This window comes from Lolium perenne, chromosome 4, assembly GCF_019359855.2.
Source record: "Lolium perenne isolate Kyuss_39 chromosome 4, Kyuss_2.0, whole genome shotgun sequence".
In the NCBI taxonomy this organism is placed as follows: Eukaryota; Viridiplantae; Streptophyta; class Magnoliopsida; order Poales; family Poaceae; genus Lolium; species Lolium perenne.
In genome coordinates, this window is record NC_067247.2 from 346,557,818 (window position 1) to 346,583,529 (window position 25,712).

The 25,712-nt window shown below is 43.0% G+C and overlaps 2 protein-coding genes across 2 annotated transcripts; both read right to left on the reverse strand.

The window, feature by feature from the left end:
* Positions 1 to 658: 658 nt before the first annotated feature.
* LOC127297050 (nodulin homeobox) lies at positions 659 to 8,924 on the reverse strand. The gene is made up of 17 exons (XM_051327300.1): positions 8,738 to 8,924; positions 6,485 to 6,610; positions 6,267 to 6,422; positions 5,958 to 6,041; positions 5,726 to 5,851; positions 4,647 to 4,862; positions 4,111 to 4,242; positions 3,906 to 4,001; positions 3,638 to 3,799; positions 3,217 to 3,508; positions 3,017 to 3,133; positions 2,854 to 2,926; positions 2,647 to 2,707; positions 2,238 to 2,357; positions 1,746 to 2,162; positions 1,622 to 1,656; positions 659 to 1,463 (listed from the first exon to the last, which is right to left on the reverse strand). The coding sequence occupies exons 2-17, from the start codon at positions 6,608 to 6,610 to the stop codon at positions 902 to 904; spliced, it is 2,775 nt and encodes a 924-aa protein (XP_051183260.1). The 5' UTR covers positions 8,738 to 8,924; the 3' UTR covers positions 659 to 901.
* Positions 8,925 to 13,801: 4,877 nt separating this feature from the next.
* LOC127297049 (uncharacterized) lies at positions 13,802 to 14,948 on the reverse strand. The gene has a single exon (XM_051327299.2). The coding sequence runs from the start codon at positions 14,826 to 14,828 to the stop codon at positions 14,145 to 14,147; it is 684 nt and encodes a 227-aa protein (XP_051183259.1). The 5' UTR covers positions 14,829 to 14,948; the 3' UTR covers positions 13,802 to 14,144.
* Between the last annotated feature and the right edge of the window lie 10,764 nt (positions 14,949 to 25,712).

Genomic DNA, 25,712 nt, shown 5'->3' on the forward strand with positions numbered 1-25,712 from the left:
TGACACATGTCCAACTGACGGTGTCTAAATGACATTGCATAAGATTTAAAGAGCCATTTGGAATTCACCAGGTTTAACCTATAACTATTGGTAATGAAAATTAAGCATCTCCGTGGACTTTCTCAAATATACGAACTGTACATCAACACATATTTTATTGCCCTCCTCCATCAACCAATAGAATAAAACTTCAAAAAAAATCAACCAATAGAGCAGCTTTATCTTAATAGATACAAGATCAGCACCTTTAGGATTACTCTTGCATCTCAACTAAACAAAACATTGCATTCCTGTGAATTAGGGTTGCAACGCAGGACCGGATGTGGGACAGAAATTTCACATCCCGCCCAGTCTTTCACGTTTTTCTGCCCCTAATTTATTGCTAACCATTGCATTAATTCAGCTCTTGCGGGACTTCGCGGGGACGCCACGTTGTCACCCTACTGTGAATCATGTATATGTGTTTCGCATGTCTGCTGACTACGACAGAGCTTGCCCAACCTAAAAATATCCAAACTCAAGCCCCGGGAAGCTTGAAAGACTTCACATGTTTCTTATAAACATTCTCAGTTATCAGAAAGATATATTTGTAGGTGGCCTACTATCTCAACAATGGCAACATAGATTTGAACTTGTTACAACGGACACTGAACAGATATATCAGAATTAGTACCCTATAATAGGGTGTATTTCCTCCCACATTAGGTCAACAGATACAACAGTCGACACATAACAAGGAGGCTTTCACAAAACACTAGTTGCTTGAGCAGCTCACTTGCCATAAACAGCCTCTTTGGAAGACTCATGGCTTCAGATCCTAGACTGAAGGTTGTCTCTACTAGCTGTACTTTCTCAAAAGAGATGGGAGGACAGCTTCTTAAATGCGGTAAAAAGAATGAATTTACAGTAACACTGGAGCAAGCCTGACAACATCCCACGCTACCCTCATCACGCCACCATGCATCGATTCTGCCTCTTGGAACGTTCTTCCAGATGCCTCGGAGGGGTGAGGAAGCTCCCTCCATTTCTCAATCTTAAGCTCGGTGACATCGATAATACAAATGTGACTCTCAAGCAAGCTCTTCCCTTGTGCCCTGCCCTCAACTTGAAAGATCTCCCCCCTGCCAATTTCATTCCCTTCGTTGTCAATCAACAAAACAAGACGACCAGGCTCAAATGAGAATGATCTTGTAAAAGGGCGGTTCGTCATGATGTTCTGGTTTAACTCTGCCTGTGTAATTGGCTCACTGGTGTCTGGGGTCATTGCCCTTGCCCCTTGGATATGCCTTAGCACCCTTGAAGGTGGCAAGTAGCTCTCCTCGCCAGCACTTTCTGAGGAGTCACCAGAGGGGGAAGAGGGGGAAGAAGAAGCTGGTGTAGATGGCTTATCAGCATTCTCGCCATCATATGGCCCTCCTCTTTCTTTCGCAATCCGAGCGAGCTTAGCTTTTCTGTTGTTCAGCCTACAATTGAACAAAAGTCTATTACTCTAACAAATAGCTATGGATGCAGGCATAAAAGGCCATCTGTAGGCTACAGTAATAAATAACTTTGAAGGGCTAAAAGATGGTTATTTTATGGGATGGTAAATCCCTAGGAAAGAAGGATAATTTCACCTTACCAATTCTTTAGTTGTGATGATGTTATTTCCGAACCCTGAAAAGTATAGCCACATTTTCATGAATCACACAAGCATAAACTAGTTACATAATAAAAGATTACCCAAGTGAAAAGACCTATAGTACCTGCCCACTCAACTTCTCTGCCCATGCCTGAAGTGAAGTGGCACTCTTATGCATCTCGGGCTCATCAACTAGAGCATTCTCGATTTCATTTACTTGCTCATCATTCATAATGGTCCGCTTCTTTCTCTTAGGTCGCCTCTCATCATCATCATCCCATAGACCACTTCCTTTTGTAGTTTCTGGTGTTCTGAAATGATCTGCACTTTTGCAGCGCTTGACTTCCATACTAGTAGCAGCACTAGCACCGGGATAGCATGGCATAGCTGTTCTCGCAACACCAAGATGGATTAGGTTTTGGCCAACTGAATTCTGCAGGAGCCCACCATTTACACTGGCACGGTTTCTTGGAGTCTCATCCCTAGCATTTCCCTCTTGCTTGGAGGGTGTTGCTGTAGACTCTTCAATGTTTTTCACAACCTATTAGTATCAATTTTGGAGTTGGATCAAATACATTACTAAGTGAATAGCTAATAATGTAACCAATAATGTTACCTGCGGAGGGTTATCAGTATTAGAGTCTGGAACACTAGTAATATTAGCGCTTGTTGGCAGGGGCTGCTGCACCAGTTGTTGGTCTTCCTTCATTTGTGATGACGTGTCACTTTTTGCAACCTAAAACCTCGCAAAATGAGATGATCTAACATATGAAAATGAAATACTGACAAGAAAGTCCACCCGATGCATTGTGCCAGAATATTTTTCTAGTTTACGCACTGAGCACACACCATACGAGAAAATAGTGAGTTTGCTTGAGGACTTTTCAAACTTCAGGACTATTATTTGCAGGAATACAATTTTGCACATTATCCTTTCAGAAGCACCAGAGAATAGAGACTCAACACACGCTTTGTTATGTTTCTGCTACTATGATCTTCAAAATCAATATGTAAAGTAAACAAACCTGCAATGTTCTCTGTCCAACTTGCGATTTACACCATAGTTGTAACTTATAAGCAAATTCACTGCAAATAGGAAAAGGGAAGTATAGAGAAACATCATCAAAAAGTGGCAGGTGATGCGACAAATTCCAACCAAATATTGACAAATAAAATCATGCAAAATGTATTGTTTCTATGTGGCACATCAGGTAACATGATAAGACACCCACCTTAATAATTGCACATCTTCCTCGTTTAACAAGTTATTTGGAATTAGTGATTTAGCATAATGGGACAAAGATCCTGCAAATCCGGCAAAAGAAGTTAGATATACACTGTAATGAATTAACACAATCACAGGAATATGTAAAACGAAAATATAAGCGTATGTACCCAAGTTTCTACAAACTGTAGTTGCCTCATTAGATGCCGGATGGTCCAATGATGGCCTGGGGCTCTCTGATAACAAGTACTTCTGAAATTTCTGAAGAAAAAGATCTCGTTCTTGCTCTGCTAACATGACAATGGAGCTTGCTTTTAACACGGTTACACGAAAAATGTATGGCAATCATAGCAACTGAGAAAGATCTGACCTTCACATATGTTTGGAACAAAGACATGCAAATTTGCTATTATTTTCACCACACATGATGTTCTTGTCTGTGCATATGCTATTGAAGGCATGCTGATAGAGCGAAAAGGGCATGAATAGTTTGCTTTAGCTTCAGTCAACATATTTGAAGCAGCTGCAAGTGCCAGTTCAGCTGCACCAAATGGATCATAATCCAGATTAGCATCATCTTCCATCACTGGAAGATTGACAGAGCACCAACTTGAAACAAAGTCATCATGAGGAGTGGCCAAAATTTGGGTCAGAAAGGGAATCTGCAAAAGAGAATAAAATGAACAAAACGAAGTTGAAGTACAATATTAACTTCGCTTAAAACAGTTGTATGGTTGCTAAAGGGCTATAACCCTATCAAGGCAGCAGAAGCAGTTAACTGCAAAGCTTACAGTATTAGTTATGAAGGAAGATCTGAAGTTTGAATCATCAGAAAAGACATCAACTAGACGCAAGGCACTGATAAGCACAGAACCCATGGGGTAATTCTTATGATGGGAACTGGCAGCAGGTTTTTGTTTTCTTCCAAATGCGGTCTTCAGTAAATCAAGAACCTGCATTAACCATTCTGATAAGTTTGATAGCTACTGGATGAAATTGGGATGCTGCAGAAAAGGAGTAATTTTGTCTCTAGCCATCGTCGGCACTAGGAGAACTAACCTCCAGTGCCAAGGTTTGCCCCAGTTCCATGCTCTTCTCTAAAGTGGCGACTTCATCAAGGTAAGAAATACTTTCAGCTTCACACAGTTGTAGCAACTAGAGAATGTTCATACCATTAGATACTAACTCAATATTGTGGACGGACAGTAGTTGTACTTGATTTAAACAAAGTAAAATAATGATTTAAGACCCATGACCAACTCACAATGGAAAGGATTTTAGCCTTCAATCTGGAAATGGAAGAAGCAATATCCATTGATCCTTTCAGACATTCTGGAACACCTAACTTTAATATAGTAAGAGAGAGTGACAATATACCTCCATTTCTACAGAGCTCCTGCAGTGAGTCAGTAATTTCTTGAGTCCACATCCTCCAAAGGCATACCATGCAATCATATACAGCAACAGTAACATATCTAAGTACATACGCCTAATATTTTAATAAGAACACACAAAGATTATGTGTCACCAAAATAAAGCATTGTTCCTCCCACTAGATTAGTCAATGTTAGTCTATTTTGTGAAATTTCATGCAACGGGTTAGCAAGATGGAACTGAAATTGGGGAGCAAGTAATGAGTTAGCATGTATATGATATACAATTCTATTTGTATCATCAGATGACAAAACAAGTATATCTTGGTAAATCATTAAAAAACGATAAGAAGCTAGCATTGAGCAGTTTTTCCCTCAACACTGGAACTAAAAATACAAGGAAATGATATGTCTAAATATATGAAACCTTGTTTTTCAAAATACGATCTCGGAACAACTTCTGCTGGCACAGCAACAAAAGAAATTGCAATGACGCTTCGCACTGTTGGCATATGAAGTGAGTGAGTTGTGAGTCAAAAGGACCAGCAGAAAAGGCTTTGGTGTCATATGTTAATAGCCTGGCACTCAGTATCCTCATATCCTCATGCAGACTATCGAAGGCTACATCCATAAATATATCAACCTGACCAAGAGCATAAAAGATTAATACGGATGAATAGATTGAACATGAAGTACCAAACAGGCAGATCCACAAGTTAAAAAACACACAGGCAGATCCATGTATTGCTGACATAAATCCGTAAGGGCCACCATAGTGATCCAGGGTGTACAAAAAGAAAGAACTATGAGAAGAACAGCTGACGAACATGTTTCTAACTGAGATATATAAATACAACAAACATGATTCGAGTAACTAATACCGTAGTGCATAGAAACATGCAAAAGTCAGCAAAACTTTATCACCGACTTGAGTTCACATAAAGCAGTTGAATAAGTAAAGGAATTGAACTACTAGCATGATCTCTTACTCTTATGACATAATACAATTATGCCTGCAGATAACAGCATGTAATAATATAGCTCAACCAAAGAATTAACACGTGATAACAGTACTACTACTTTTTGCTCAGATTGACCTGGCAGCTACACTTATGATTAATCTGATTGAAAAATAAAACACCAAATAGTAGAAATGAATAATTGGAATCTAAAGAGCAAAGTTACCACCCCGCAATGTCTTATGAACTCTAGTTCGCGATGAGCACAAAGCCAACAACATATTGTTATCATTCATGAAAGCAACTTGAACTACAACAACATTACGACAGAAAAGCTAGTCATGATGATGAGAATAGGAGTTCAGAGACCAAAGGAAGCGCAAAATAGGGGCCAGGTGACAGGTCAACAATAATTTTAAAGATGAACATTAACAATTTAACATGATATAATTCTCGAGGCTAGTTCTATGCTTTTAGTTCACAGCTTCTTCATAATCAAGTCATGGAATTAAATAGTCAATAAATAGCACATATGTTACCCACTTACCTTTGGATGTGCAAGAAGGATATGAACAAGTTCATGCCACTGAGATGAAAAGTAACTTGTCAACAGATGAAGACTTGCTGCTACAAGTGAGGTATGTATGAAGGGAGAAGCGCCAAGATGATTTTCCTAATTTAAAAGTTAAAACAATAGCTGTTACCAGAAATTAGTATGAAATGACAACAATTAAATATAAGCATGCCACGCTTGGCTAATAATTTGGTGGCTCCCGAACCTTCTTCCAGTGGGAAAGAATGGATAGCACAAAGAATATCAGGTCCATGACTTGTTCAGATAATTTCACATCATCCAGAAGAACCTGCAAGAAGATAAAGATGTGTTACATAGTAACAATACAGTAAAAGCAAAATCAACGAGCGAACTGAGCTTTACTGGAGACAAGAAACTAAGACAATATGATGTGATTCATTAGCCAAATTAGACATGGAAATATAGAACACGCAGGATATCGTGATTCATTAACGAATACAATAAGAAATCATAGATGATGAAATTGATGAGATTGTGTGAAATAAAAGGTTACCTGCTCCAGCCTAGTGTGGCGAGTTGCTAGCTCAGATAAACTATGCAAAAAGCGCATGCCACGAAGCACATATGTCAAATCTGAACCTCTTCCGAGATCCAAACATACAGCAAGAAGATGAAGAGGAAGCGATGACACAAGCTTTTCCATGTCGACCTGCAAAAAGCATGTGTTAGGGAAAAGGCGATCGAACAGATATAAACATTGTACCTAATTACCTGCTTTGGACCTCCATCGTCTGCCTTGGACTGCAAGACAAAACTCTCAGACTCCTTCAGCATCTCACCAAGTTCCCTCGTCGTTAGCCCACTAAGCTCTTCAATAACAGAAATCATGTCTATCATCTGCACCCAATAATCATTTTTTTTGTTCAAACAGCTGCATAACAATTATATGATGAACTATCCATACTATACTGGTTTGCCGGCAATTACAGAAAACATTCCAACATTTGTACAGACAGTGGCCAGTTAAGATCATTGTGAATTTATTACAAGGTTCAGTGAAATATCTTAAACTAAACATTATGCTAACCACAAAAAAATTCGAATAAGAGCTGATACAAATATCCAAAGTATTAAGCTGCATTGAAAAAGATCAGGCTGCCCAGCTCACTAACATCTTTGTAACAGTGCAATAAATTTTGTAGAACCACTTAGTTTCTATATCTAATCTACATATCATGCAGGATGCTATAACTACCCTAGCACAATCTGACTAGCCTGTTTGCAGACTTCTGCTGTAATACAAATATGCTAAGAGAAATTGCAGAGCAGCGAAAGAATGAACCTCATTTTTCTTTGCATCAATCATCATATTACAAACTTAACATCTTCGAAAATTTAGCAAGTTAATGCCTATGTGTTTCACTATTGAGCAGGAACAGTGCACCTTATATCAAATGAACCACGCAGGAAATTCATATGGACAAAGGGCATGTTTTGTTTACGCCCGTGCAAGCCACGCCAAATTTCTGGTACGACTAACTTTTTGCGTGGGATTCCGCCGCCCTCATATTGCCAAGTATTGGCAAAAGAATCAACAGCACCGCACGGATTGGGCCTTGGCTAGCGAATCTTTTGGTGGCCAACCATGCAACAGCCGATGGGCGCAGGTGTGCGAACTATCTGGTAAGGTCAACACTGGCTCAAAACCAAAACGTGCTCTAAAATTGTTCACAATCAAGCATGATGAGCAGATCTAGATGTTGTGCACCCAAATATTTTGGAGATCGGCGGGGATTAAGTATCGTGGATGAAAAAACAGTCATACCCCGGGCGGAAACCAGCGGACAAATTTGCGGGCAGGGTTGAGACAGCGAGGACGCGGGGGTCGGGCAGCGGAGCGCGTGTTCATGAGAGGCGGAGGAGGGATTGCGGTTGTCAAGGGGAGGTGTCGCGGAGGAGAATTGAGCCACGCGTTTCAGCTCTAGATCCACTCAGATCGGACCGGGGTAGGTGAGGACTCGGGGGAGAAAAAGGAAATGAAGGCACAGGATGGCAGAGAGGAACCCAGGGAGATGGATTGTTTTATATAGTCGTGGAGATGGATGGTGAGTCTGGGTGGAGAGCGTGTTTGGTTAAAAAGGAAACAAATAACCATTACCATGTTTTTACTTTTTTAGGAATTAAAATTCTGATTCAAAAACTGTATTTTTTTGTTTTTTAGAGAGATGGGAAAGCGTTAGAGCTTATAGTTGGTATAGGTACTTAAAATATATAAAACTTATACATACTAAATAATCTCTTTCCTCAAATTGACCTAGCGCAAATAGGGCAGGAAATGCGTCCAGACTTTGGTGATATGATATTTTTTGGTGTCAAGTTCATCTGCAACCGTAGCTGGTGGCCTAAAACTAATAGAGAAATGGGAACGCTCATCTTCATTAGTGGCTTGAATATTCATATGACTTGACACTGCATTCAACTCAGCTCCTAACAAAACTCAACCAAATGCATGCCACAGCGTTCAAATTCCCACTCCATTCAGCTCAGTTCCTAACAGCGATCATGTGAGTTGTCTTCCCAACAGAAATCAGCATTTCGTTCAATGACCAAGCGGATACTAAACGGCGGGGAATTCTCAGCACTACAACCGTGTGCCAAGAGAGGTAAACTCTACAAACCAAACCGACATTTCCAACCAGAACCAAACGGCGCATCCTACCGAAGTTCAAACGCAGATATCTGCAGATACGTTGGACCCAGCACAGTTGACTAAACCTTCACTCGACCATCTTCGCTCGGAACTTGGCCTGGCAGTCTGAGCACGGTGGCAGGCCAACCAACTCACTCCTCTCAGTAATTTCCACAAACACTTGACGGGTAAAGCCCAAGCAACTGCCACATCAAAGCTCTCCAACGGCACTAGCATGGGTGGATCTAGGTGCTACGTCGGGTGTGCGCCCGGGATTTGTGGAGGCAAGTTCGAGATTAGGTAGGTAAGTCAGTGCACGGGTAGAGAGCACGTACCTCGGAAGCCAGTGTTCTGTACGAGACTGCGTGCGGTGCGGGGTGGAGACGGCGCGGACGGACGCGGCGAGGCGGGAGTACGGCGGCGGCGGCGGCGGCGGTACCGCGCGTGGGAGGCGCGGGGGTCGTGGCGACCGGCGGTGTGGCGCGGGGCGGCAGCTCTAGGGCACGGGCGGTGGTGGGTCGGTTGGAATTGGAAGCTTGGGCTGGGTAGGGTAGGTGGGTCAGACAGAGCGTGAGGTGGTGGTGAGCAAACGCCTTGTCAAGCAAACTACGGAAAAGGATTTTGATGGCTCAGATCTCACCTGGCTACATCGTTGTTGTATGGTAATCAGTGGGGGCCACCAAGTCACATGAGAGCTTGGCTGCATCCGATGCTGGAGAAAATAGAGGAAGAAGAAAGCCTCTTGGTGGGCTTGGGCTGGGCCAAGATATGGCATCTCTTCCCCGCAAGTCTGCTTCTGTAACCAAAATCAGTTTACCTCTCAGGTTAAGAAAAAAATTTACCTCTTGTATAGCAAAAATCCCTACCACATGTCCAATCACTACACCTCCAACAAAAAATGTAGTACACGATACCAGCATCACAACTGATGTTGTAGAGACACCATGAGAAAATGGTGCCATTGGTATCCATTTATTGAAACATCACATTACATTCCACAAGCTTATGTTCCCAAAGTACTTAAAGTACTTAAACTAGCTCAATTTTTTTTTGTTATTGCTATCCTAGTATCTTAGGCAAAATGAATAGTAAAGCAGAAACTAGTTCAAGACAAGTGTCCATGTTAGTACCTCCTAAGCCTTCTTTATGCCTTTTGATGTTATTGGTGGTTGTACCTCATGCATCCTGAAATCCAAGTCAAATCATTAATTATGTTGAGATTGACTTGAATCGAGTATATTCATAATCCTCATCTCGAGAAGCCATGGCGGGAATGCGCTGGAACGCCGGGACGAGACATTGAAAACTCCTGGGCAACGACTGATCATGAGTTGCTGGGTGGGGACTTCAAAAGATAGAGCAGATAAAAAACTTTATTGTCACGCCTTTGTCTACACAACAATTGGCATGTGGTATACAGTTTATACTGTTGTGACAATAGGAGGTGTGTGGGTATCTTGTGGGTAAAACAGAGCAACTTCGCGGGGTCCTAAGAAATGGTGTTCGAATATGTCATGCTTCCGATTAATGAAGTTGTTTCTAAGGGTGATTCCTAATGCGATACATGAGTAGAATTTTTATAAAGCTAGTTATATTATGGCGTTAGCATGAAAGGATTATTACTTATACAACTCTTTTGCATGAGAAAATACTTGATCAAATATTCCTTACTAATAAATCCTTTGCAATCCAAGCATGCAGTTACTAGGGTTGTTCCCAATGTGGCTTGCTGAGTGTAATGCGTACTCAATGTTGCACCAACTCCTTCCTATTGACCTGAAGGAGATGCTCAAGTCTTTGATGGTGATGGCTTTGAGTTTTAGGTCACATTCACGCTCGAGGATGCCTAGCTTGGGCGAGTAGTTTCTTTTGGGTGTGATGTAAGCTTTGGCTTGGACACACTATCTATGTTTTGTATCAAAGTTCGGAGCTTGTATGATGTGTTGGTAACGTAATCACTTTGTGTTTGCAATTTAGGAACACCCGGGAATTGCGAGCATTTCATCCAGGGACGGAGCTAGGAATACAAGATAAGAGGGGCCAAATGTACATTACTAACTTGGAGGGGGACATATACCTAAAATTTGCCAAATGTACAACAAAATATGTAAATAAACCATGGGGGGTGGGGGGGCACATGGCCCGAGCGTGCCCCCCACGGGCTTCGTCCTTGATTTAATCATACGAGAGAGTGTCTAGTGCTACGTGCTACTCGATTTCACACGGCATGACCGTTATATTTAATTGGAGGGCTAGTACTGGCCTCGTATTCAGTCGGTTCCTTCCCGCACCTACTTTTGCATCTGGAACCCTAAAGTATATTTAATACACCACCACTCCCGTGTCTTCGTCCCCACGACGGTGGAGGAGCAAACATGTATCGACATGGAGCGACTAAAAATCGATTTTTTTTTCTTGTACTGATTGCTTCAAGTATCAATCGACTGAAGCGTGAAGTGATATCAAATGCATAAAAGCCAATATTTTGTCGAGTTTAGGACGTACAACGATTATAAGCACAACCACGTAGACATGGGTTGACAAAGAACCTTGCGGTCGAGCTAGTGACTAGGGAGGTGACAGCGGCCGCATCACAAGAGCTACGGCCGGCAGATCTCTAACTCACAGAACCAGCAGGTGGCTCACGGCCGGAGGAATCGGAGAGGCGTGCAGCGGCGTGTCAAACTGCAGTCGGATCTAGACATGAGGACAGATTGAGAGTTGATTTCAATAATTTTTTCTCGAACCTGGTCTACTTTGCAAAAGACACAACAACTCGGGGTGCCGAATGCAACTGCACAGAATGGGACGGTCCCTCTCCATCTGAAGCGTCCAATGTTAGTGAATGCCCACGATGTCTTCGGAATCGAGTAGCACCTAAACCAGCTGTAGCACTAGATACTTTCTCTTCATCATACCTCTCTAAGCGGGGTTGTGACAGTAATATTGGTCAAGTTTATAAATCAGAAAATGTGCACCTAAAGACAACCCTTCAGAACAACAACAACTCTAGTCAAGAATGATGCATAGTAAGTATAAAATTTGCTTCCTAGGTTTATTGTAACCAATAGGAGGAGGAACCCCCGTTGTTTTTTCATTAAGGTTGGTGGTGAGTCTCGATCCCTGGTTGTCTACCACAACAACACATGTCCTAGATAGTTAGCCCCAGGGTCTTCCCGTCCTTGCAAGATTTAATGTATATCATTACTAGAGTTAATCAATCGAATAGAATACAGTGCATAGACCGAGAGGAGAGAAGATAGAGGAAGAGGTTGTGCTCACCAGTGATGGCGAGTAGCCAAAGGGCGAGGAGGAGACGGTAACAAAAACAGTGGGAGAAAAGGGTTGGGCGAATGAGTTTAACTTACCCATTTTATTCATTACATGTTGTCGGTTCAGTTTAAGTCTTGCACGGTCCGTAGAAAAAACTGTGAAGAACATCCTTCTGGTCCACCTGGCACCTAATTGAGGGGCCAGGTTGAAATAAACAACGTCAAACTAGCTAAATTTTGATGTTTGGGTTCTGTGAAATATATAACTTTAATCCAAATCTGCGTCTAGAGGACTTAACTTGGGTGGCTGGATTGAATTCCTAACCGAGCGAGCTAGGATCACTTCTTGGTTCTTGTGAAATATTTCCTTCTAACTTTTTATGTAAAATCGACTTCAGTTTTGTTGGTTGACCTTATTCACAATAGTTGTGTTTTGTGACACTTGTTTTTTCCTCTGTCAATAAAGTAATTCGGGACCCAAGAAAAACACTCGTGCAGTTCTTCTTTGCTTAATGGGAGCTGTGGCGTTTAGATTGGGCAAGCAGAGGTTCAGAGGCATCACTTGTCGAGCTGGTTGGGTATAGCTAGCCGTAGCCCCCAGTTCACTGACGTTTCTTTCTCCAAACGAAGGGAGAACCCAGCTAGTTTTGTGCTAGCTTGCCGTGCTCGTCGCAAGCTAGATCGCCGTTTCTGCAGGAGGCTGCGAGTTGAATTCTGGGCCAAGACAAGACAAGTCGTGCTCTACCATTACTTGTTTCTGCCATAGACAAGCTGTTCATATAGTACGCTGCGCAGGGCAACTTGCCAACTTCACATGCTTGCTTTTACTGTCGGTATCATTGGTTCCCAGATCTTAACACAGCGCACGGGCTACCAGTGCCAGGGTTTGTAATTGCAGGCTTTGCAGTATCTAGTACTCCTGCAGTACTACATTCATCCCATTGTCCAAACAAGTGAGAATCACAGGTTTATGCAACCAAACAAGTTCTCTGTCAAATGGATATCCCACCATGTCCAGGATTTGAGATGATGTGACCATACAAGCAGGAGCTGGAGGGAAAAAACAGGAAACAATTATGGCGTCGCAGAACACGACGCTGGCATCCATCTCAACAGATCACTTTCAAAAGTTCAAAAGTTGATGATGGCAGGGATAGGCATCTGTGATTTTCAGTTCTTTCTTTCCAGTCAATTGGGGACACAGTAAAATTCTTTCATTCCAATGAATTGAGTTGAGCATATATCTCACCTCCAGTTTGACCTCGCCATTCGACGACGTATCACATGCTAGTAACCCCAAGTGTTCGAATATGTTCCTCCTCCACAGTCTACATCCACCAATGAACCTAAGAAACACTTGATGTCGACAGCCTGATACTCGTGCACCAATTCGCTGCACGTCAAATCTTCTGAAAGTAGAAATGACAGTGAATAACTACAGCTCTGACCAGCAATTCAAATCTTCTGCTTAGCAAGGAATCGGCAACTAGAGAACTGGTATCCATGTCTCACATTTTACTGCTCACCCCAGTTTTCAGTCAAATTACAAAAGGGAGATTACAATGTGCTGGGCTAGAAAGCAACACAAGAAGCATGATTTGTGTAGCACCATTGACCTAACTTCTAGTAGGAAATACTATGAGGCGGGGCCTGTTACTGCTAATAGGTCATGCAATTTGTAGTTCGTGCAACCTGCAAAGCCTATTCTAGTCATGCTAAACAAATGAAACCCATCATTATTAAACCCATCATTATTAACAAGAGAAAAGGCAAAAACTAAACGGCGATGTATCACCAAACATCCTTTACAACCCATGTGAGCAAAACTGGATGGCCCATAGCAAATACACCAGAAAACAAAACAAATGTCCACATCAAACCAGAAATCGAAGCCCAATTGTAGTCGCCTACTAACGAAATCTATAATGGAGCACAATCCAAACATACCAACCAGTCAAACAGGACCAGGTCTGAACCTCAATTCAGATATGCACCAAGATTAGATCAGAGCAGCTTCAAAGCTTGAACCATGGGTCACAACAAGGATAAGCTAGTGCAAAATATTTCCAGTAGGAGCAGCCAAGCAGAAATGAGTATCATAATCATATAAGCTTTAGATATCATAGTATCATCCATAACATGTCCTAGACAAATTCTGCATATAAAGATTCTAGCTTTGGGTTTTGCCACTACATATTGCATACAAAAAAAAAAGAATTGGGCAAAGATGAACAAGGCATCCGTTGTGAAGCGCAGCAGCATGTTCCATATACACCAGCAAAATATTAAGGTAGGTAGGTAGAACACGCTAGAAAATAGTGAAAAAGAATAGAGCTTTAAGATTTGAAGGCGAAGCAAACACATTGCGGTTGTTGTATGGCCGCTTCGTCTCCTTCCCCTCGCCAGATCTGTCCTAACCCTGGGCCATATCTACATACACATCATCGGAAGCAGCGGCGGCGGCGGGAGGTCACTGGTCGCGGACGCGGGGGCTGGTGGCGGGCATGGCGACGCCGGGCGAGGTGGGCGCCCGCGGCGAGTGGAGGCAGCCGAACCCGAGCGGCGACGTGGGCACGTGGATCGGGGACGGCATCCCGCGGAGGCGGCGCATGTAGGCGGAGATGGGGGACTCGGCCGACATGCAGACGGAGGGGAGCGCCGGGAGGGGGGAGAGGCCGGGCTGGGCCGGCGCCGGAAGGATGGGTGGCGGGCGGGGCGGGGCTAGTGGCGGGGGACGGATGCGGTGGAGACGGGATGGGATGGCGGAGAGCGGGGGTGGGGGTGGGGGAGGGGCCATGAGGGGGCGTGAGGGGGTTGGGGCGGCGAGGGGGGCGGTGGTGGCTGGGGGTTGAGGCGGGAAGATGTGGGAGGGGGAGCCGGTGAGCTTCTGGACGACGTCGCGGAAGTTGGACTTGTCGATGTTGTAGACGGGGGGCTGGGGCGGCGGGTGGTCGATTGGGGCGGGGGCGGAGGAGGGGGGCGGGGACGGGGCTGACAGCGGTGGAGAGAGGCGGGAAGGCAGCGGCGGCGGGGGAGGAGAAGATGCTCTCATGGAGGAAGAAGAGGAGGATTGCTTGGAGATCTTGTAGGAGGCTTTGTTGAGGGCTTTGAGGGCGGCGGCGGTGGAGGGCGGTGGGAGGTTGGACTTGTCCATGACCAGACGACGGCCGGCGGAAGGGGGGGGAGACCGGGACCGGGGAAGAGGGAGGGAGAGTGAGGGTGGGAGTGGGAGATGGGGGATTTGGGGGAGTGATGAGAAAGGAAGAAATGGGGATGGGATCTTCTGTGTCTTGTGCGGAAGGAAGGCAAAGCAAAAGAGAGAGACGAGTGGGCAGTGGCTGAGTTGATGATTGGATGCTGGCTGCTCACGACTCGGGCCGTCCACCATTTCGATCGGCCCCCAAAACGTTTCGCTCGCCAAGACGCCAATCGATGTGGGAGTTTTTTTGCTTCCTTTTCTTTTCTCCCTGCAGAGGCCATGTCAGGTTTCGATAGCGGTGAGGCTCATATAAGTAGAGCCCGAAAAAATGCAAACCAAAAAAAATGATTTTTAGTCTTCCAAAAACATAAGTTCGTTCGATTTTGGCCCTGGCGCAGAACAGAAACCGTAAAATAGGAACTGAAAAACGGAATTCGAAATGGTGCAGGTAAATTAGGCGATGAACATAGTTCGAGATGAAATTGATGCTCCGATTGAACATCAAAACTTACATTGTTCGACAAATTAAAGCTATAGTAGTGGTACACCGGCGAGCGCTACTTAAGCTAAGCAAAATGCGGCCTATGATAGTGGCCTACGCGCGCGACAGTGCCGGTGGTGGCGCAGCGTGTCGGCGGCAGACGGCACCAACGCTGTCGAGGACGAGCTTCATGTCGCCGACGGCGTCCACCTCCTCCCGGCGGAAGCGAGCGCGAGCCTCCGCCTGGCTGACGGCCTCCTCCTCATCGCTGCCGTGGACGTAGTCCCCGGCGAAGATGGTGGGCGACTGCGCGGGGACAAGGTCCTCATCGTCACTGCTGTCTGTGACGGGGAGCCACGGTGTGCGGCTTGACTGGCAGGACGAGGAGCCCTCCCCAGTGTTGCCGTACCTGGCGAGCTTCCCAGGGGACGTGAGCCCCCAATTCGTCCACCGGCGGGCGCTTGCGCGCATCCTCTGACCGGTTCCATTTGCGCCGCTCCGCGTCGGTGCAGAACACGGGCGGACGCGGCGGTGAGTTGCGGGGAGTTTCTCGGACCCCTGAACTTCTTTTACAAGCCGGTCCATCGAATCGGGCTCCATTCTGCGACACATTCAGCCCAAACCCGTAAATCCGCCGGAAAAGTTCAGTTTCAGCGGGATTTACGGGCTCTGTTAGAGATGCTCTAAGTCCGGCATAAACCCGACCGAAGCCTGAAACATTGTTTTGAACGTGCTAGCATCACTTCTTAGTCCGTTTTCTATTAGTTTTATAATAATTCCACGATTCCGAATAGATAGAGTATACATTTTAATCACAAATCAATTCCTTTTAAGTTCATTCACGCATGTGTATAAAACTGCCAACCATACGGTAGGAAAATCATAGGAATATAAAAAAATATGATTGTGATGTCATGCCTATTTAAATCATATGAGCATATGAAGTGTGTTTGACTGTAGCAGATAAACTTTCCATGATGTATTATATAATGTTTTGTCCTATAGAATTTACATAAAATTTCTATAGACTTATTTTCTATAAAATATGTCCCAATAAATTAAACAACCTATGTAGAATTTTTTCCATAGTATTCAAATCCTACACAATTTATATACAAATCATATGAATCAAACGATCCCTGATTGTGCAAAAAATGAAAATCTACAAAAAAAAAACTTTGACTTTGACTAAAGTTACACCACATGTATTTTGGCACGAGGAGGAGTATTATTCCGTTTGATCACCTTGTTTAAAGATTTCTTAAGAACCATAAGATCGCCACCCACACGACTTAAGTAGGTCCTTTGATATTTTAGGTAGTACATCTCATTTCCTCCCTTTGTCGTGATGTAGTAATTATAGTGTACTTCGTTGTATCTTCTCTTCATTCCCTTAACCCCTTCCATGAAATCATTCTTCCATGATGTTAGAGTGCGAGAATGTATCTCTCATCAAGTCAAGTTAGGATTTGTGGACACACATGCCACGAGTTTGGCTGTAAGGGTAACTATGAAGAAAATTATATTGGCCATGGATGAATGTAGACTCGTAAGCTATCGAGGGTCGATCATGCCTCACCTGCATGCACAGGTACCTACATAGTGCAATGCTAGTGGCACTTCCATAGTAGCGCTCACGCTCATGTGCCTTCCTAAACCAAGGGAGTTCCCGTGCTCGTACGACCTCATTTCGATCAACATCATGCATGTGGTTTGACAACATCAATCAGGAAGTTTGAGCAGTACTCCTTGCTACAAGTTTGTTTGTGCCTTTTCGAGTGGGTTTCACTCGTTCTGTGGACACTCTTGCCAATATGGTTTGATGTTGACATAGTTTATTGGCCCTTGGTGCATGGGCAAGCGGTAGGCACCTGCCATAGCTTTGTCTCATGATGACATAACTACATGTAATGATCTTGACTTCACTAGTTGTATTTTTGGAGAAATTTTATGGATAGACTAGTTCCTTGGACCTCCACATCCTCTTATATGTAGCTCAACTTAGGCTTCCATCTAAACTTATACACTAGAATATTGTAGAATCTAGTGAGACACTAACTGAGACTCATGCTCTCTTGCAACACATGCTCCTCATAAAACCGAGTCTTCCCATTCACACCAAAGAAACCTCCACTTGTACCTCCACTTGATACCTCAGGATTCCACACCCTAGCTCAAAAGTCTCTAGTTGCACCTCTATTTTCCCCTACAATCAAGAACAACTACAACATAGCTACAACCATCACCTCCACAACAAGGACGAACGAGTTCCTACGTCACATTAGCATTTGCCCATCTCTGACCAGATAAGAGGTGATCATCGACCTCTAGTTTATCTCTGGCCCTAAATCCAACATCCCTAACTTATTCTCCTGCTACCCACATGATCAACTGCACCATTCTAACTATCTTCTTGAGATCCCCACTACTAGAGCAGAGCAACCAAGCCTCACACGACGCGCCTTGCAGTATGAGGTGGACACCACCAAGATAGACAACGGGGTGCAACCCGCGTCGCCTAGGGTGACTAATATGCAACTATTGTTGTTAACAACTAGATTCGAAGTTGGTGATATAGTGGTAGAACAATGGTAGCGGTGATTAGGAGGAAGAACCTAGCTTCGATACAATGTAGTGTTGTGTGTGTGTGGGTGGGGGGGGGGGGGGGGGTTTCTCAATGGACTAGTCAGTCCCTTAGAACCAAGTCATCGGTAAAAGATACTGCCCTTACATGGATGAAAATTGTATTTTTGGTATTGACCTTGTAATCAAGAACGGAGGTAGTTTATGATGTTTTAGAATTTGTACACATCTTAAACAAAAATTTAAATCTTTTGACTATGAATATATTTTGAAATGTCTTTTTTTTCTATTGAGAACTTGTAAATCATATGTTTAGATTTGTCTCGGAAAATATGTTGACAATACTACCTCCAATTCAGTGAATAAGGCGCCCTTGTTTTCGTGTTTTTTCTTTGACCAATAATTATTCTAAATATAAACTTGGTGTAAAATAAACATCGTTAGAAAGTGTATTTCAATACAAATCCATCTGTACTAATGACATACAAAATAATCAAAAAATTATTGCTTAATTCTTTTCGGTCAAAGTTCGTTTTAAAATACGCGTGCGCCTTATTCATCGAAATGGAGGTAGCATTCAAGAACGGAGGTAGTTGGTGATGTCTTAGAATTCGGACACAATCTTAAATGAAAATTTAAATATTTTGATTACTAATATCGGTTTAAATGTCTGGATCGAGAACTTGTAAATCATAGGTTTAGATTTCTCTTGAAAATATGCTCACAATATTGATTTCGCGTTTTATATACTACATACAATGCCTTAAACGATAGTCAAAACAAAAAGTGGGACACCATGTCATCGTCCAAAAATATTACACCCTCGCATGATGCAAAAAAAAAAAATGCCAAGGGGCTTGCTGACGAGTGATGATCATTCTGTTTAAAAAGTCGAGCCTAGGAAAATCGAGCCAGGCAGCACCGCATAGAACCGGGGATGTTACTGTACATAGATCAGGTTCAGAATTGTGACTAGTTGTTTTGCACATTGGACATTTCGTTTCCTGTAGTAGACTGTAGTGGCACATACTACATGTCGTAATCACACGGTGAAGATATGAAGCACACGATTGAGATTGATGAGTGGCAACAAAGCAAGCAGAAGCAGCACGCCGCGGAAGCCGAAGGTGCATTGCCCCAGAAAGAAGCAATCACACAATCTGCACGCTGGACCACGGACCCAAAAAGAGCACTCGAAGGAGAAGGAACATCAGAGCATCTCCAGTCGCGTCCCCCAAAGCGTCCCCCAAATCCCTCAAATATTGTCCGGCGTCCCTAGCCCATCCCATGTGTATAGAGTCTCCATCGGGGACGCCGGACACAGTTTTTACACTTGCTTTTTGTTTGGAGGTCGCGTTTGGGGGACGTGGCTAGAAAATGGACCTTCTCCAAACGAAAATTTCGTCCGGATGTCCCCCAAACGAAAATTCGGCGCTATTGCCGAACGTCGTTTGGGGGACGCGTGGAGATGCTCTCAGCAACCTATCCATTCCAATTCCATCCTACGACGCTTGAGGAGAAGAAAAGATGTGTCGTGAAAAAGTGGGGCGAGAAGCGTACGTAAAGACGAGTCCCGAGAGATTGCGACGAGTAGGCGATTAGCCTCTATGTGAATGTGTAATCTGGTGGTTGTTTTCTTTAAACTCCAGTCGCTTTCCGGCTGATTTTTAAAATAATAACGACAGCACGCACGGGAAGCTGCTGCTTTGACCGAAAGCTTGTCTTTGACCGGACAAGGGCAGAACCGTCCATTCATATGGGTAGGAACGGGACTACGAAAACGACGGGCACGCACGCTCTTGGTGTTTATCATCACGGCGTTCAACGTGAGGTTTTGATCTCGTGGGTACATTAATCTCTATCTCTACTACTTATAAAGGCACGTAGTGCCGTAGAAAAAATAGGATCTGAGCCGTTCATACGTTTTCATCAAACTGCTTACACCCATCCATTCTCCCACCCAAAATTTAGGGTGTGTTCGGTTTGGGATGGGGTGGAACGGAATGGAACCGTTACGCACCCAGAGCTCGTTCCTGCGTTCGGTTGCAAATTGGAATGGAATGAAGTGGTTCCTCCAAATAGAATATTCCCTCTAGATCCGGAATGAAGTGGTTCCTCCAATTTGGCCGGATGAGGTGGAACGGGTGACTGTCACACACTGATTAATTAAGTTTAGCAATAATTAATCAAGTTTAGCACTACTTAATCAAATTTAGCAAATAATTAATCGAGTTGAGAATAATTAATCGGGTGATTATCTCACCCATTTCATTCCATTCTCATCCCATTCCAAAACCGAACATAAGGATGGAACCGTTCCGTGACAATTTTTTTTGTCCAAATCGAACACAGGGATGGAACGGTTCCGTGCCAGTGGAATGGAATGGTTCCATTCCACCCCATCCCCAAACCGAACACACACTTAACGCAACAACTCCTGAGGAAATAAACTTCATGGACCACAATCGTGTCAAAAAAGGGACCTAGATCACGATCTCCCCATCATTTTCAGGCAACTCCCTTTGCCCCGCCGCCTCCTCTGCACTCGACACCATTGTTCCATGCGTGCCGTGGCCTGCCTGCGACGCTATCTCTTCCGCGCGATGGAGCCATCCATGTCGCGGCGCCTGAATCGCACCTTGTCTTGCTTCCTATCAGCGACCCCCGTGGCTTACCCAACGGCGGCAACAGTCTGTGATCCCACCTTCTCACTATGTTCCTTCCATCCGACAAGCTATCCCAGCTGGGATGACCTCCGCCTGCCGATGCCGCCTCTCCACCTGGTCCACGATGCAGCCTACACTCGCGCTCCACCCACGACGTTGGAAGGGCGAGGCCTAGGCCGAATTTCAGGTTCTCCTCATCTTCACGATCCAATTTTGAGTGATGCAAATTTTGGTCCAATCCGACAGGAATTGATGTGAGCATGTCATCCTTGCAAACGAAGTTCTGCATGTTGTTCCCTGCAAAAAAAAAAGTTCTGCTATATGTTCGTAGGTCACTGACAAGGATACTGTTCATATACCTCTATTATGTATATCAGAGCCATTCATTTAGTATTTAGGTAATCATGTCAGTGTTTTTGTGTCATATAACTCTTCCACAATTTAGGCAACCAATCATGCTGCTGCACAACAATCTCTCTTGAAATATTCGATCTGTATTCATGCATGTTCTGTGGCGGCTTTTATGTTTGAACTAGTTGAATGCCCGTGCTTCACCACGGCTCAAAAAAATTAACTATTTGGTAGAACAAAATTTATCGCATGAATTTTTAGTTCAAGAATTATGTCCTATTAGAGCTATGTTGTACAACCTCAACAGTTCCTTGTTTTTCTCACGTTCTGTAAAATGTTTACAAATCAATAAAAAAATGTTTATTAAAGGAATACAATATGAAAGAAGTTTTGATTCACAATGCTACCTTATTTGATATGGTATCCATACATGGTACAAAACAAGTATCAGACTTGTTTCTTCATTCAGCCACCGATCTACAGTGGCACGTCGTAGAATCAATTTACTCCCTCTCTCGGTCCCACCTATATGAAAAGGCTAATAAACCCGTCTTAATTCATCATACATGGTAACTAAAACCACAAACAATGAGTCTATAATCAATTCCCCACAAATTTTGCTGCATCACAACCTTTTAAATTATATCTTTTTCTTCCATGTAGGTATCTTCCTCCTCTCGGATGTCCATCTATTCTCTTATCGGCTATAGAGCCAATGTTTTTTTTTACTTCCAACCAGCAACATCGTATATTGCATCATTTCTTCATCGTATACGTACATTTTCCTAATCATTGAATCCCCGCGATTGAAGCCCCTACCGGTGAACTCACCAGGTAGTCCCACAACACTCTATCTTTTGCATGTTGTTGTTATTGTTCTCCGCTATGTTGCCATCCTCCTTGGCATCTCTTTTCCATGTACCTTCTCCTACCTTGGAGAATTAATGTTTGAATATTTGATACTCTTTTTTCTTCTCTCCACTCTACATCCACATTTGTCCCTATGATGATGCTTGACTCCTTGCATTATTTCACTCCAACTTTGTTCGTGCGATGACGCTCAACACTTAAAAGTAACATTCTTTGCGATGGAATATTAATAAATATTTACACTTATTTTTCACTATAAAACACACATGTGAAAGTGCATGAACCTTGTGATTATGTTACAAACCCTGACATCTATTTTCCATTTACCATCTCTAGAGGCAACTTGCAGCAGTTCATATTCCCTCTTATGTCATATTCGGTTAATCCCATCCAAGGGGGTTTCAGATTTTGACATGCATGGACTTATTCCCCCTCAACCTGATTCAGTAGCCACCAAACCGATGGATGGAGTCATATTTCACGTCTTGCTTTAATGAAGCGAAAGGTCCATGTAGAAAGTCAGCCCCACTGGATTCAACAAGTTTATAAGCACTTCAGACAAACACTCTCGTGGTTTCTGATTATCCGATAAATATTAATATATTCTTGGTGATATTGGTCACCCATATATCTCTTGCTAACACACAAGCACACACGGTGCAAACCTCTCTAGTCTTATTCCATTCAAGAACTATCATCCTTTCTTACAGACCTATCAAGCAACTTTTGACTATTTCTGTAACTCGATGTGGCACACGACCCATGTCTTCCGTTCATTGGCTGAAGCTCTTACATAGGAACTATACCTTCCTGACTTTTTGGTTCCGCTCTTCTCCTAGTGTTGCTCCCTTGTTGCATGTAGTTGCCCCTAATTTCTCCTGAGACAACATCAAGCATCAGAAACAAATATTTCTTTCAAAGACACTTCATAAAGCCTAGCTGTCAAGTAAGGTAGGTCTGTTCATATTTAGAAGTAAATTACCTCTATGGTAAAATACTTAGTATCCTAGTGCGCCAGTAAGAATATTTAATTGTTCCTGAAAATACATGCAATAGATTCTATGCAAAGAAAATAGTCAAAAGTCAATATCTCATAAAATTTCGAAACAGAAAAGACACACTACTAATAACATACAAATTAAGAATATCGTACAAGTTGTTCTGTTTTTCTGGGATAGTTGACAAATTTGATAGCCTAATTTGAGCAAACCCTTTCAGGTACATTAGACCCTTGTAGATAAAAATGATATATCCATCTAGATAAATTCCGACAGCAGTGAAAAATAAAACATTCATCTCGCAATATAATTTTCGAAACAAAAAAGCAAAATTATATAGCTAGATTGACCAGTGTGCATAGCTACGGACATAGAGCAAATTTTCATTTCCTTGTATTTTGATTTACACTTCTGATAAATTCACTATATCGATCTAGTCGATCTAGTAAGTGGTATGTGTCATGCATAAGTTCACTATATCCATCTAGACAATCTACCTTGCTCGCTAGCTTTTCTATGTGTGAGTGCTAGCTACATCAATCTAGCGAGCTTGGCTCATTGCATACAAATTAAATACAAAAAAAGCAGAGTAAGAGCCGGCTGAGATGCGCGAGGAAGAGAGGTTACCTGATTTTGATGGGAGAATAGATGACTCCGCCCGGCGGGCGCTATTGTGCTTGATCGGTGATGTGATGGGATCTAGGGTGAGTCTTTGTGCGGAACAAACAGCGCGGACCGGAGCAGGCGAGGTAGAGAATGGAGTCGGCAAGGCATGCTGGGCCAGGCGTTGTTGTGGTTGTTCTCTTCCCCTCCGGTATGACACAGCTGCCGAGTCGATCTGCTGCTCCAGCCCGTCCTCGACCCTGCGCTCGGCCTCATCCGCTCTGGGATGATTGCCCGAAGCCGCAACCTACTTCCCGAAGTCACCGAAGTGTGCTGAGTCAGTTGGTAGTACAATACTCATTACCATATGCAACGTAAATATTTGCATGCCTTTATATGTGAGATGGACATGAATAATTAGAATAAACCAAGAAAGAAAAGCAGTGTATGTGGCTCCAATTCTCATACACCTTTTTAAATTCTAAATCATACCTAGCAAACTTGCCTTGAGTAAGTTTTTTTTTTGTGATAGAGGATAGATATATTAGGCATTGGCATGAACTAAGCTCAGGGGGTAAAAACCATGGATCTATATTAAATCCCATCACTTCTATGCTTCTAGCCTCTTGCTCCACCACGACGCTATTAAAAGCCCACGTGGAAACCATGAATAACAAAAAAATAAATGAACAAAAATCCAACACATGAGTGCTTCCTATGTGCTGCAAAAATCCACAGAACAGAAAAAGGAAACAAGAAAGTGATTGATAACCTAATAAGAGTTCTTTAGACTTATCCTGGCTATCTGCTACCTACCCCCTTAGCTCAAATTAATGAACTTCACACCGTAATGATCCTTGATCATTCACGTCGAACTGATTTATATCAGTTTGATCCATTGACAAATTACAAAGATAAGGAATAAAAGATTCCATTGACAGAGACGAGTATTGGTGAAACCATTACAGTCGTGCCTAGTAATTAGCATATCTTAAGGCCACACAAGGCTGCACTCTGGGAGCTCGGTTAAATCGGAAAAAAAATGGTGCCTAGTAATTAGCGCGAAGTATGGATTAAGATGTGCCATGCCGCTCGAGGCTGGAGTTGTTTTGTTAGTTGCGTTTTCTTTGTGACGTGGGGCTATTATTGTCCATCCTGAAAATGTGACACCGAGCATTCACCAGTTTGCTCTTAATAGTAGAGATAAGTCAATTGATGGGGGAGATCAGGAGCTGACTCAGAGCATAACTACTGAATGAACTTGATCCTACACCACATGCAAATGAATGAGCCTTTTAAAAGATTTCTAACCTGATGTGAAACTCAAATGAATGTATGAAAGTATCAGTTCTTATTATTCTGTAGGTACAATATCTGCATTAAGTAATGCAATTAATCTTAGTGCAGATCGCTGAACATATTAGCAGCAGGTGAAGCGATAGACTATGCAAAATTGTCATAGAGGTATTTGTCAAGTAAGATATTTTTATTTGAAAGTAACAGATTTGGTCCATCTACTTTTTAGAGGAAGCGAAACAAGTGACCAACTATATGTCGGTTCAGAAATCACTCCAGATGTGAGGTGCGACATCACCCCCAGCCCATCCATTCATGCTTGTTTACAGTAAAATCTTCATGTTTGTTTACAGTAAAAGTTTGGCTACTGAAATCTCCATGTCTGTTTACAGTAAATATTTGGCTGCTGAAATCTTCATGTCTGTTTACAGTAAAATTTGTCTACTAAATCTTCATGTATGTTTACAAATATCACATTTGAGATTAGTGCACTTGCTGATAATTCATGATGTGCTATACTGCAGTTTTCTGCTTCGACATATGATTTACAGTTTGGCTCGGCTCGGCTCGATTCCACCCCTATGTATACTATCATTTGTGGCCTTATATTTCTGACAGGTCAGATCAATGCCATTCGTTTACCTCTGATATATATTGAAATCAATGTTCAACATACATCGCGTGGAAATATCATTGGTGCTGAATACTGATATCTCTAATGGTGAATTGGGAGAATCATAACATGAAGGAACTGAAGTGACTTGCATCAGGGGAGCACCCACTCAAGGTATTAATTTTTTTCATGGTACGTACCTGCAAGATTCTTGAAATAAATGAGATCTTTGTAACTCTGGGAGAGCGTATGTTCTACCAGTTCGCACATTTTAGTGGGATTTTGTTTCTACCAGAGATAAGTAGGAACCAACAACCAAAGTAAAGAGACACGGAATGGGAAGAAATATGGTATGCATTGACTTGATTTCAGGTGTAA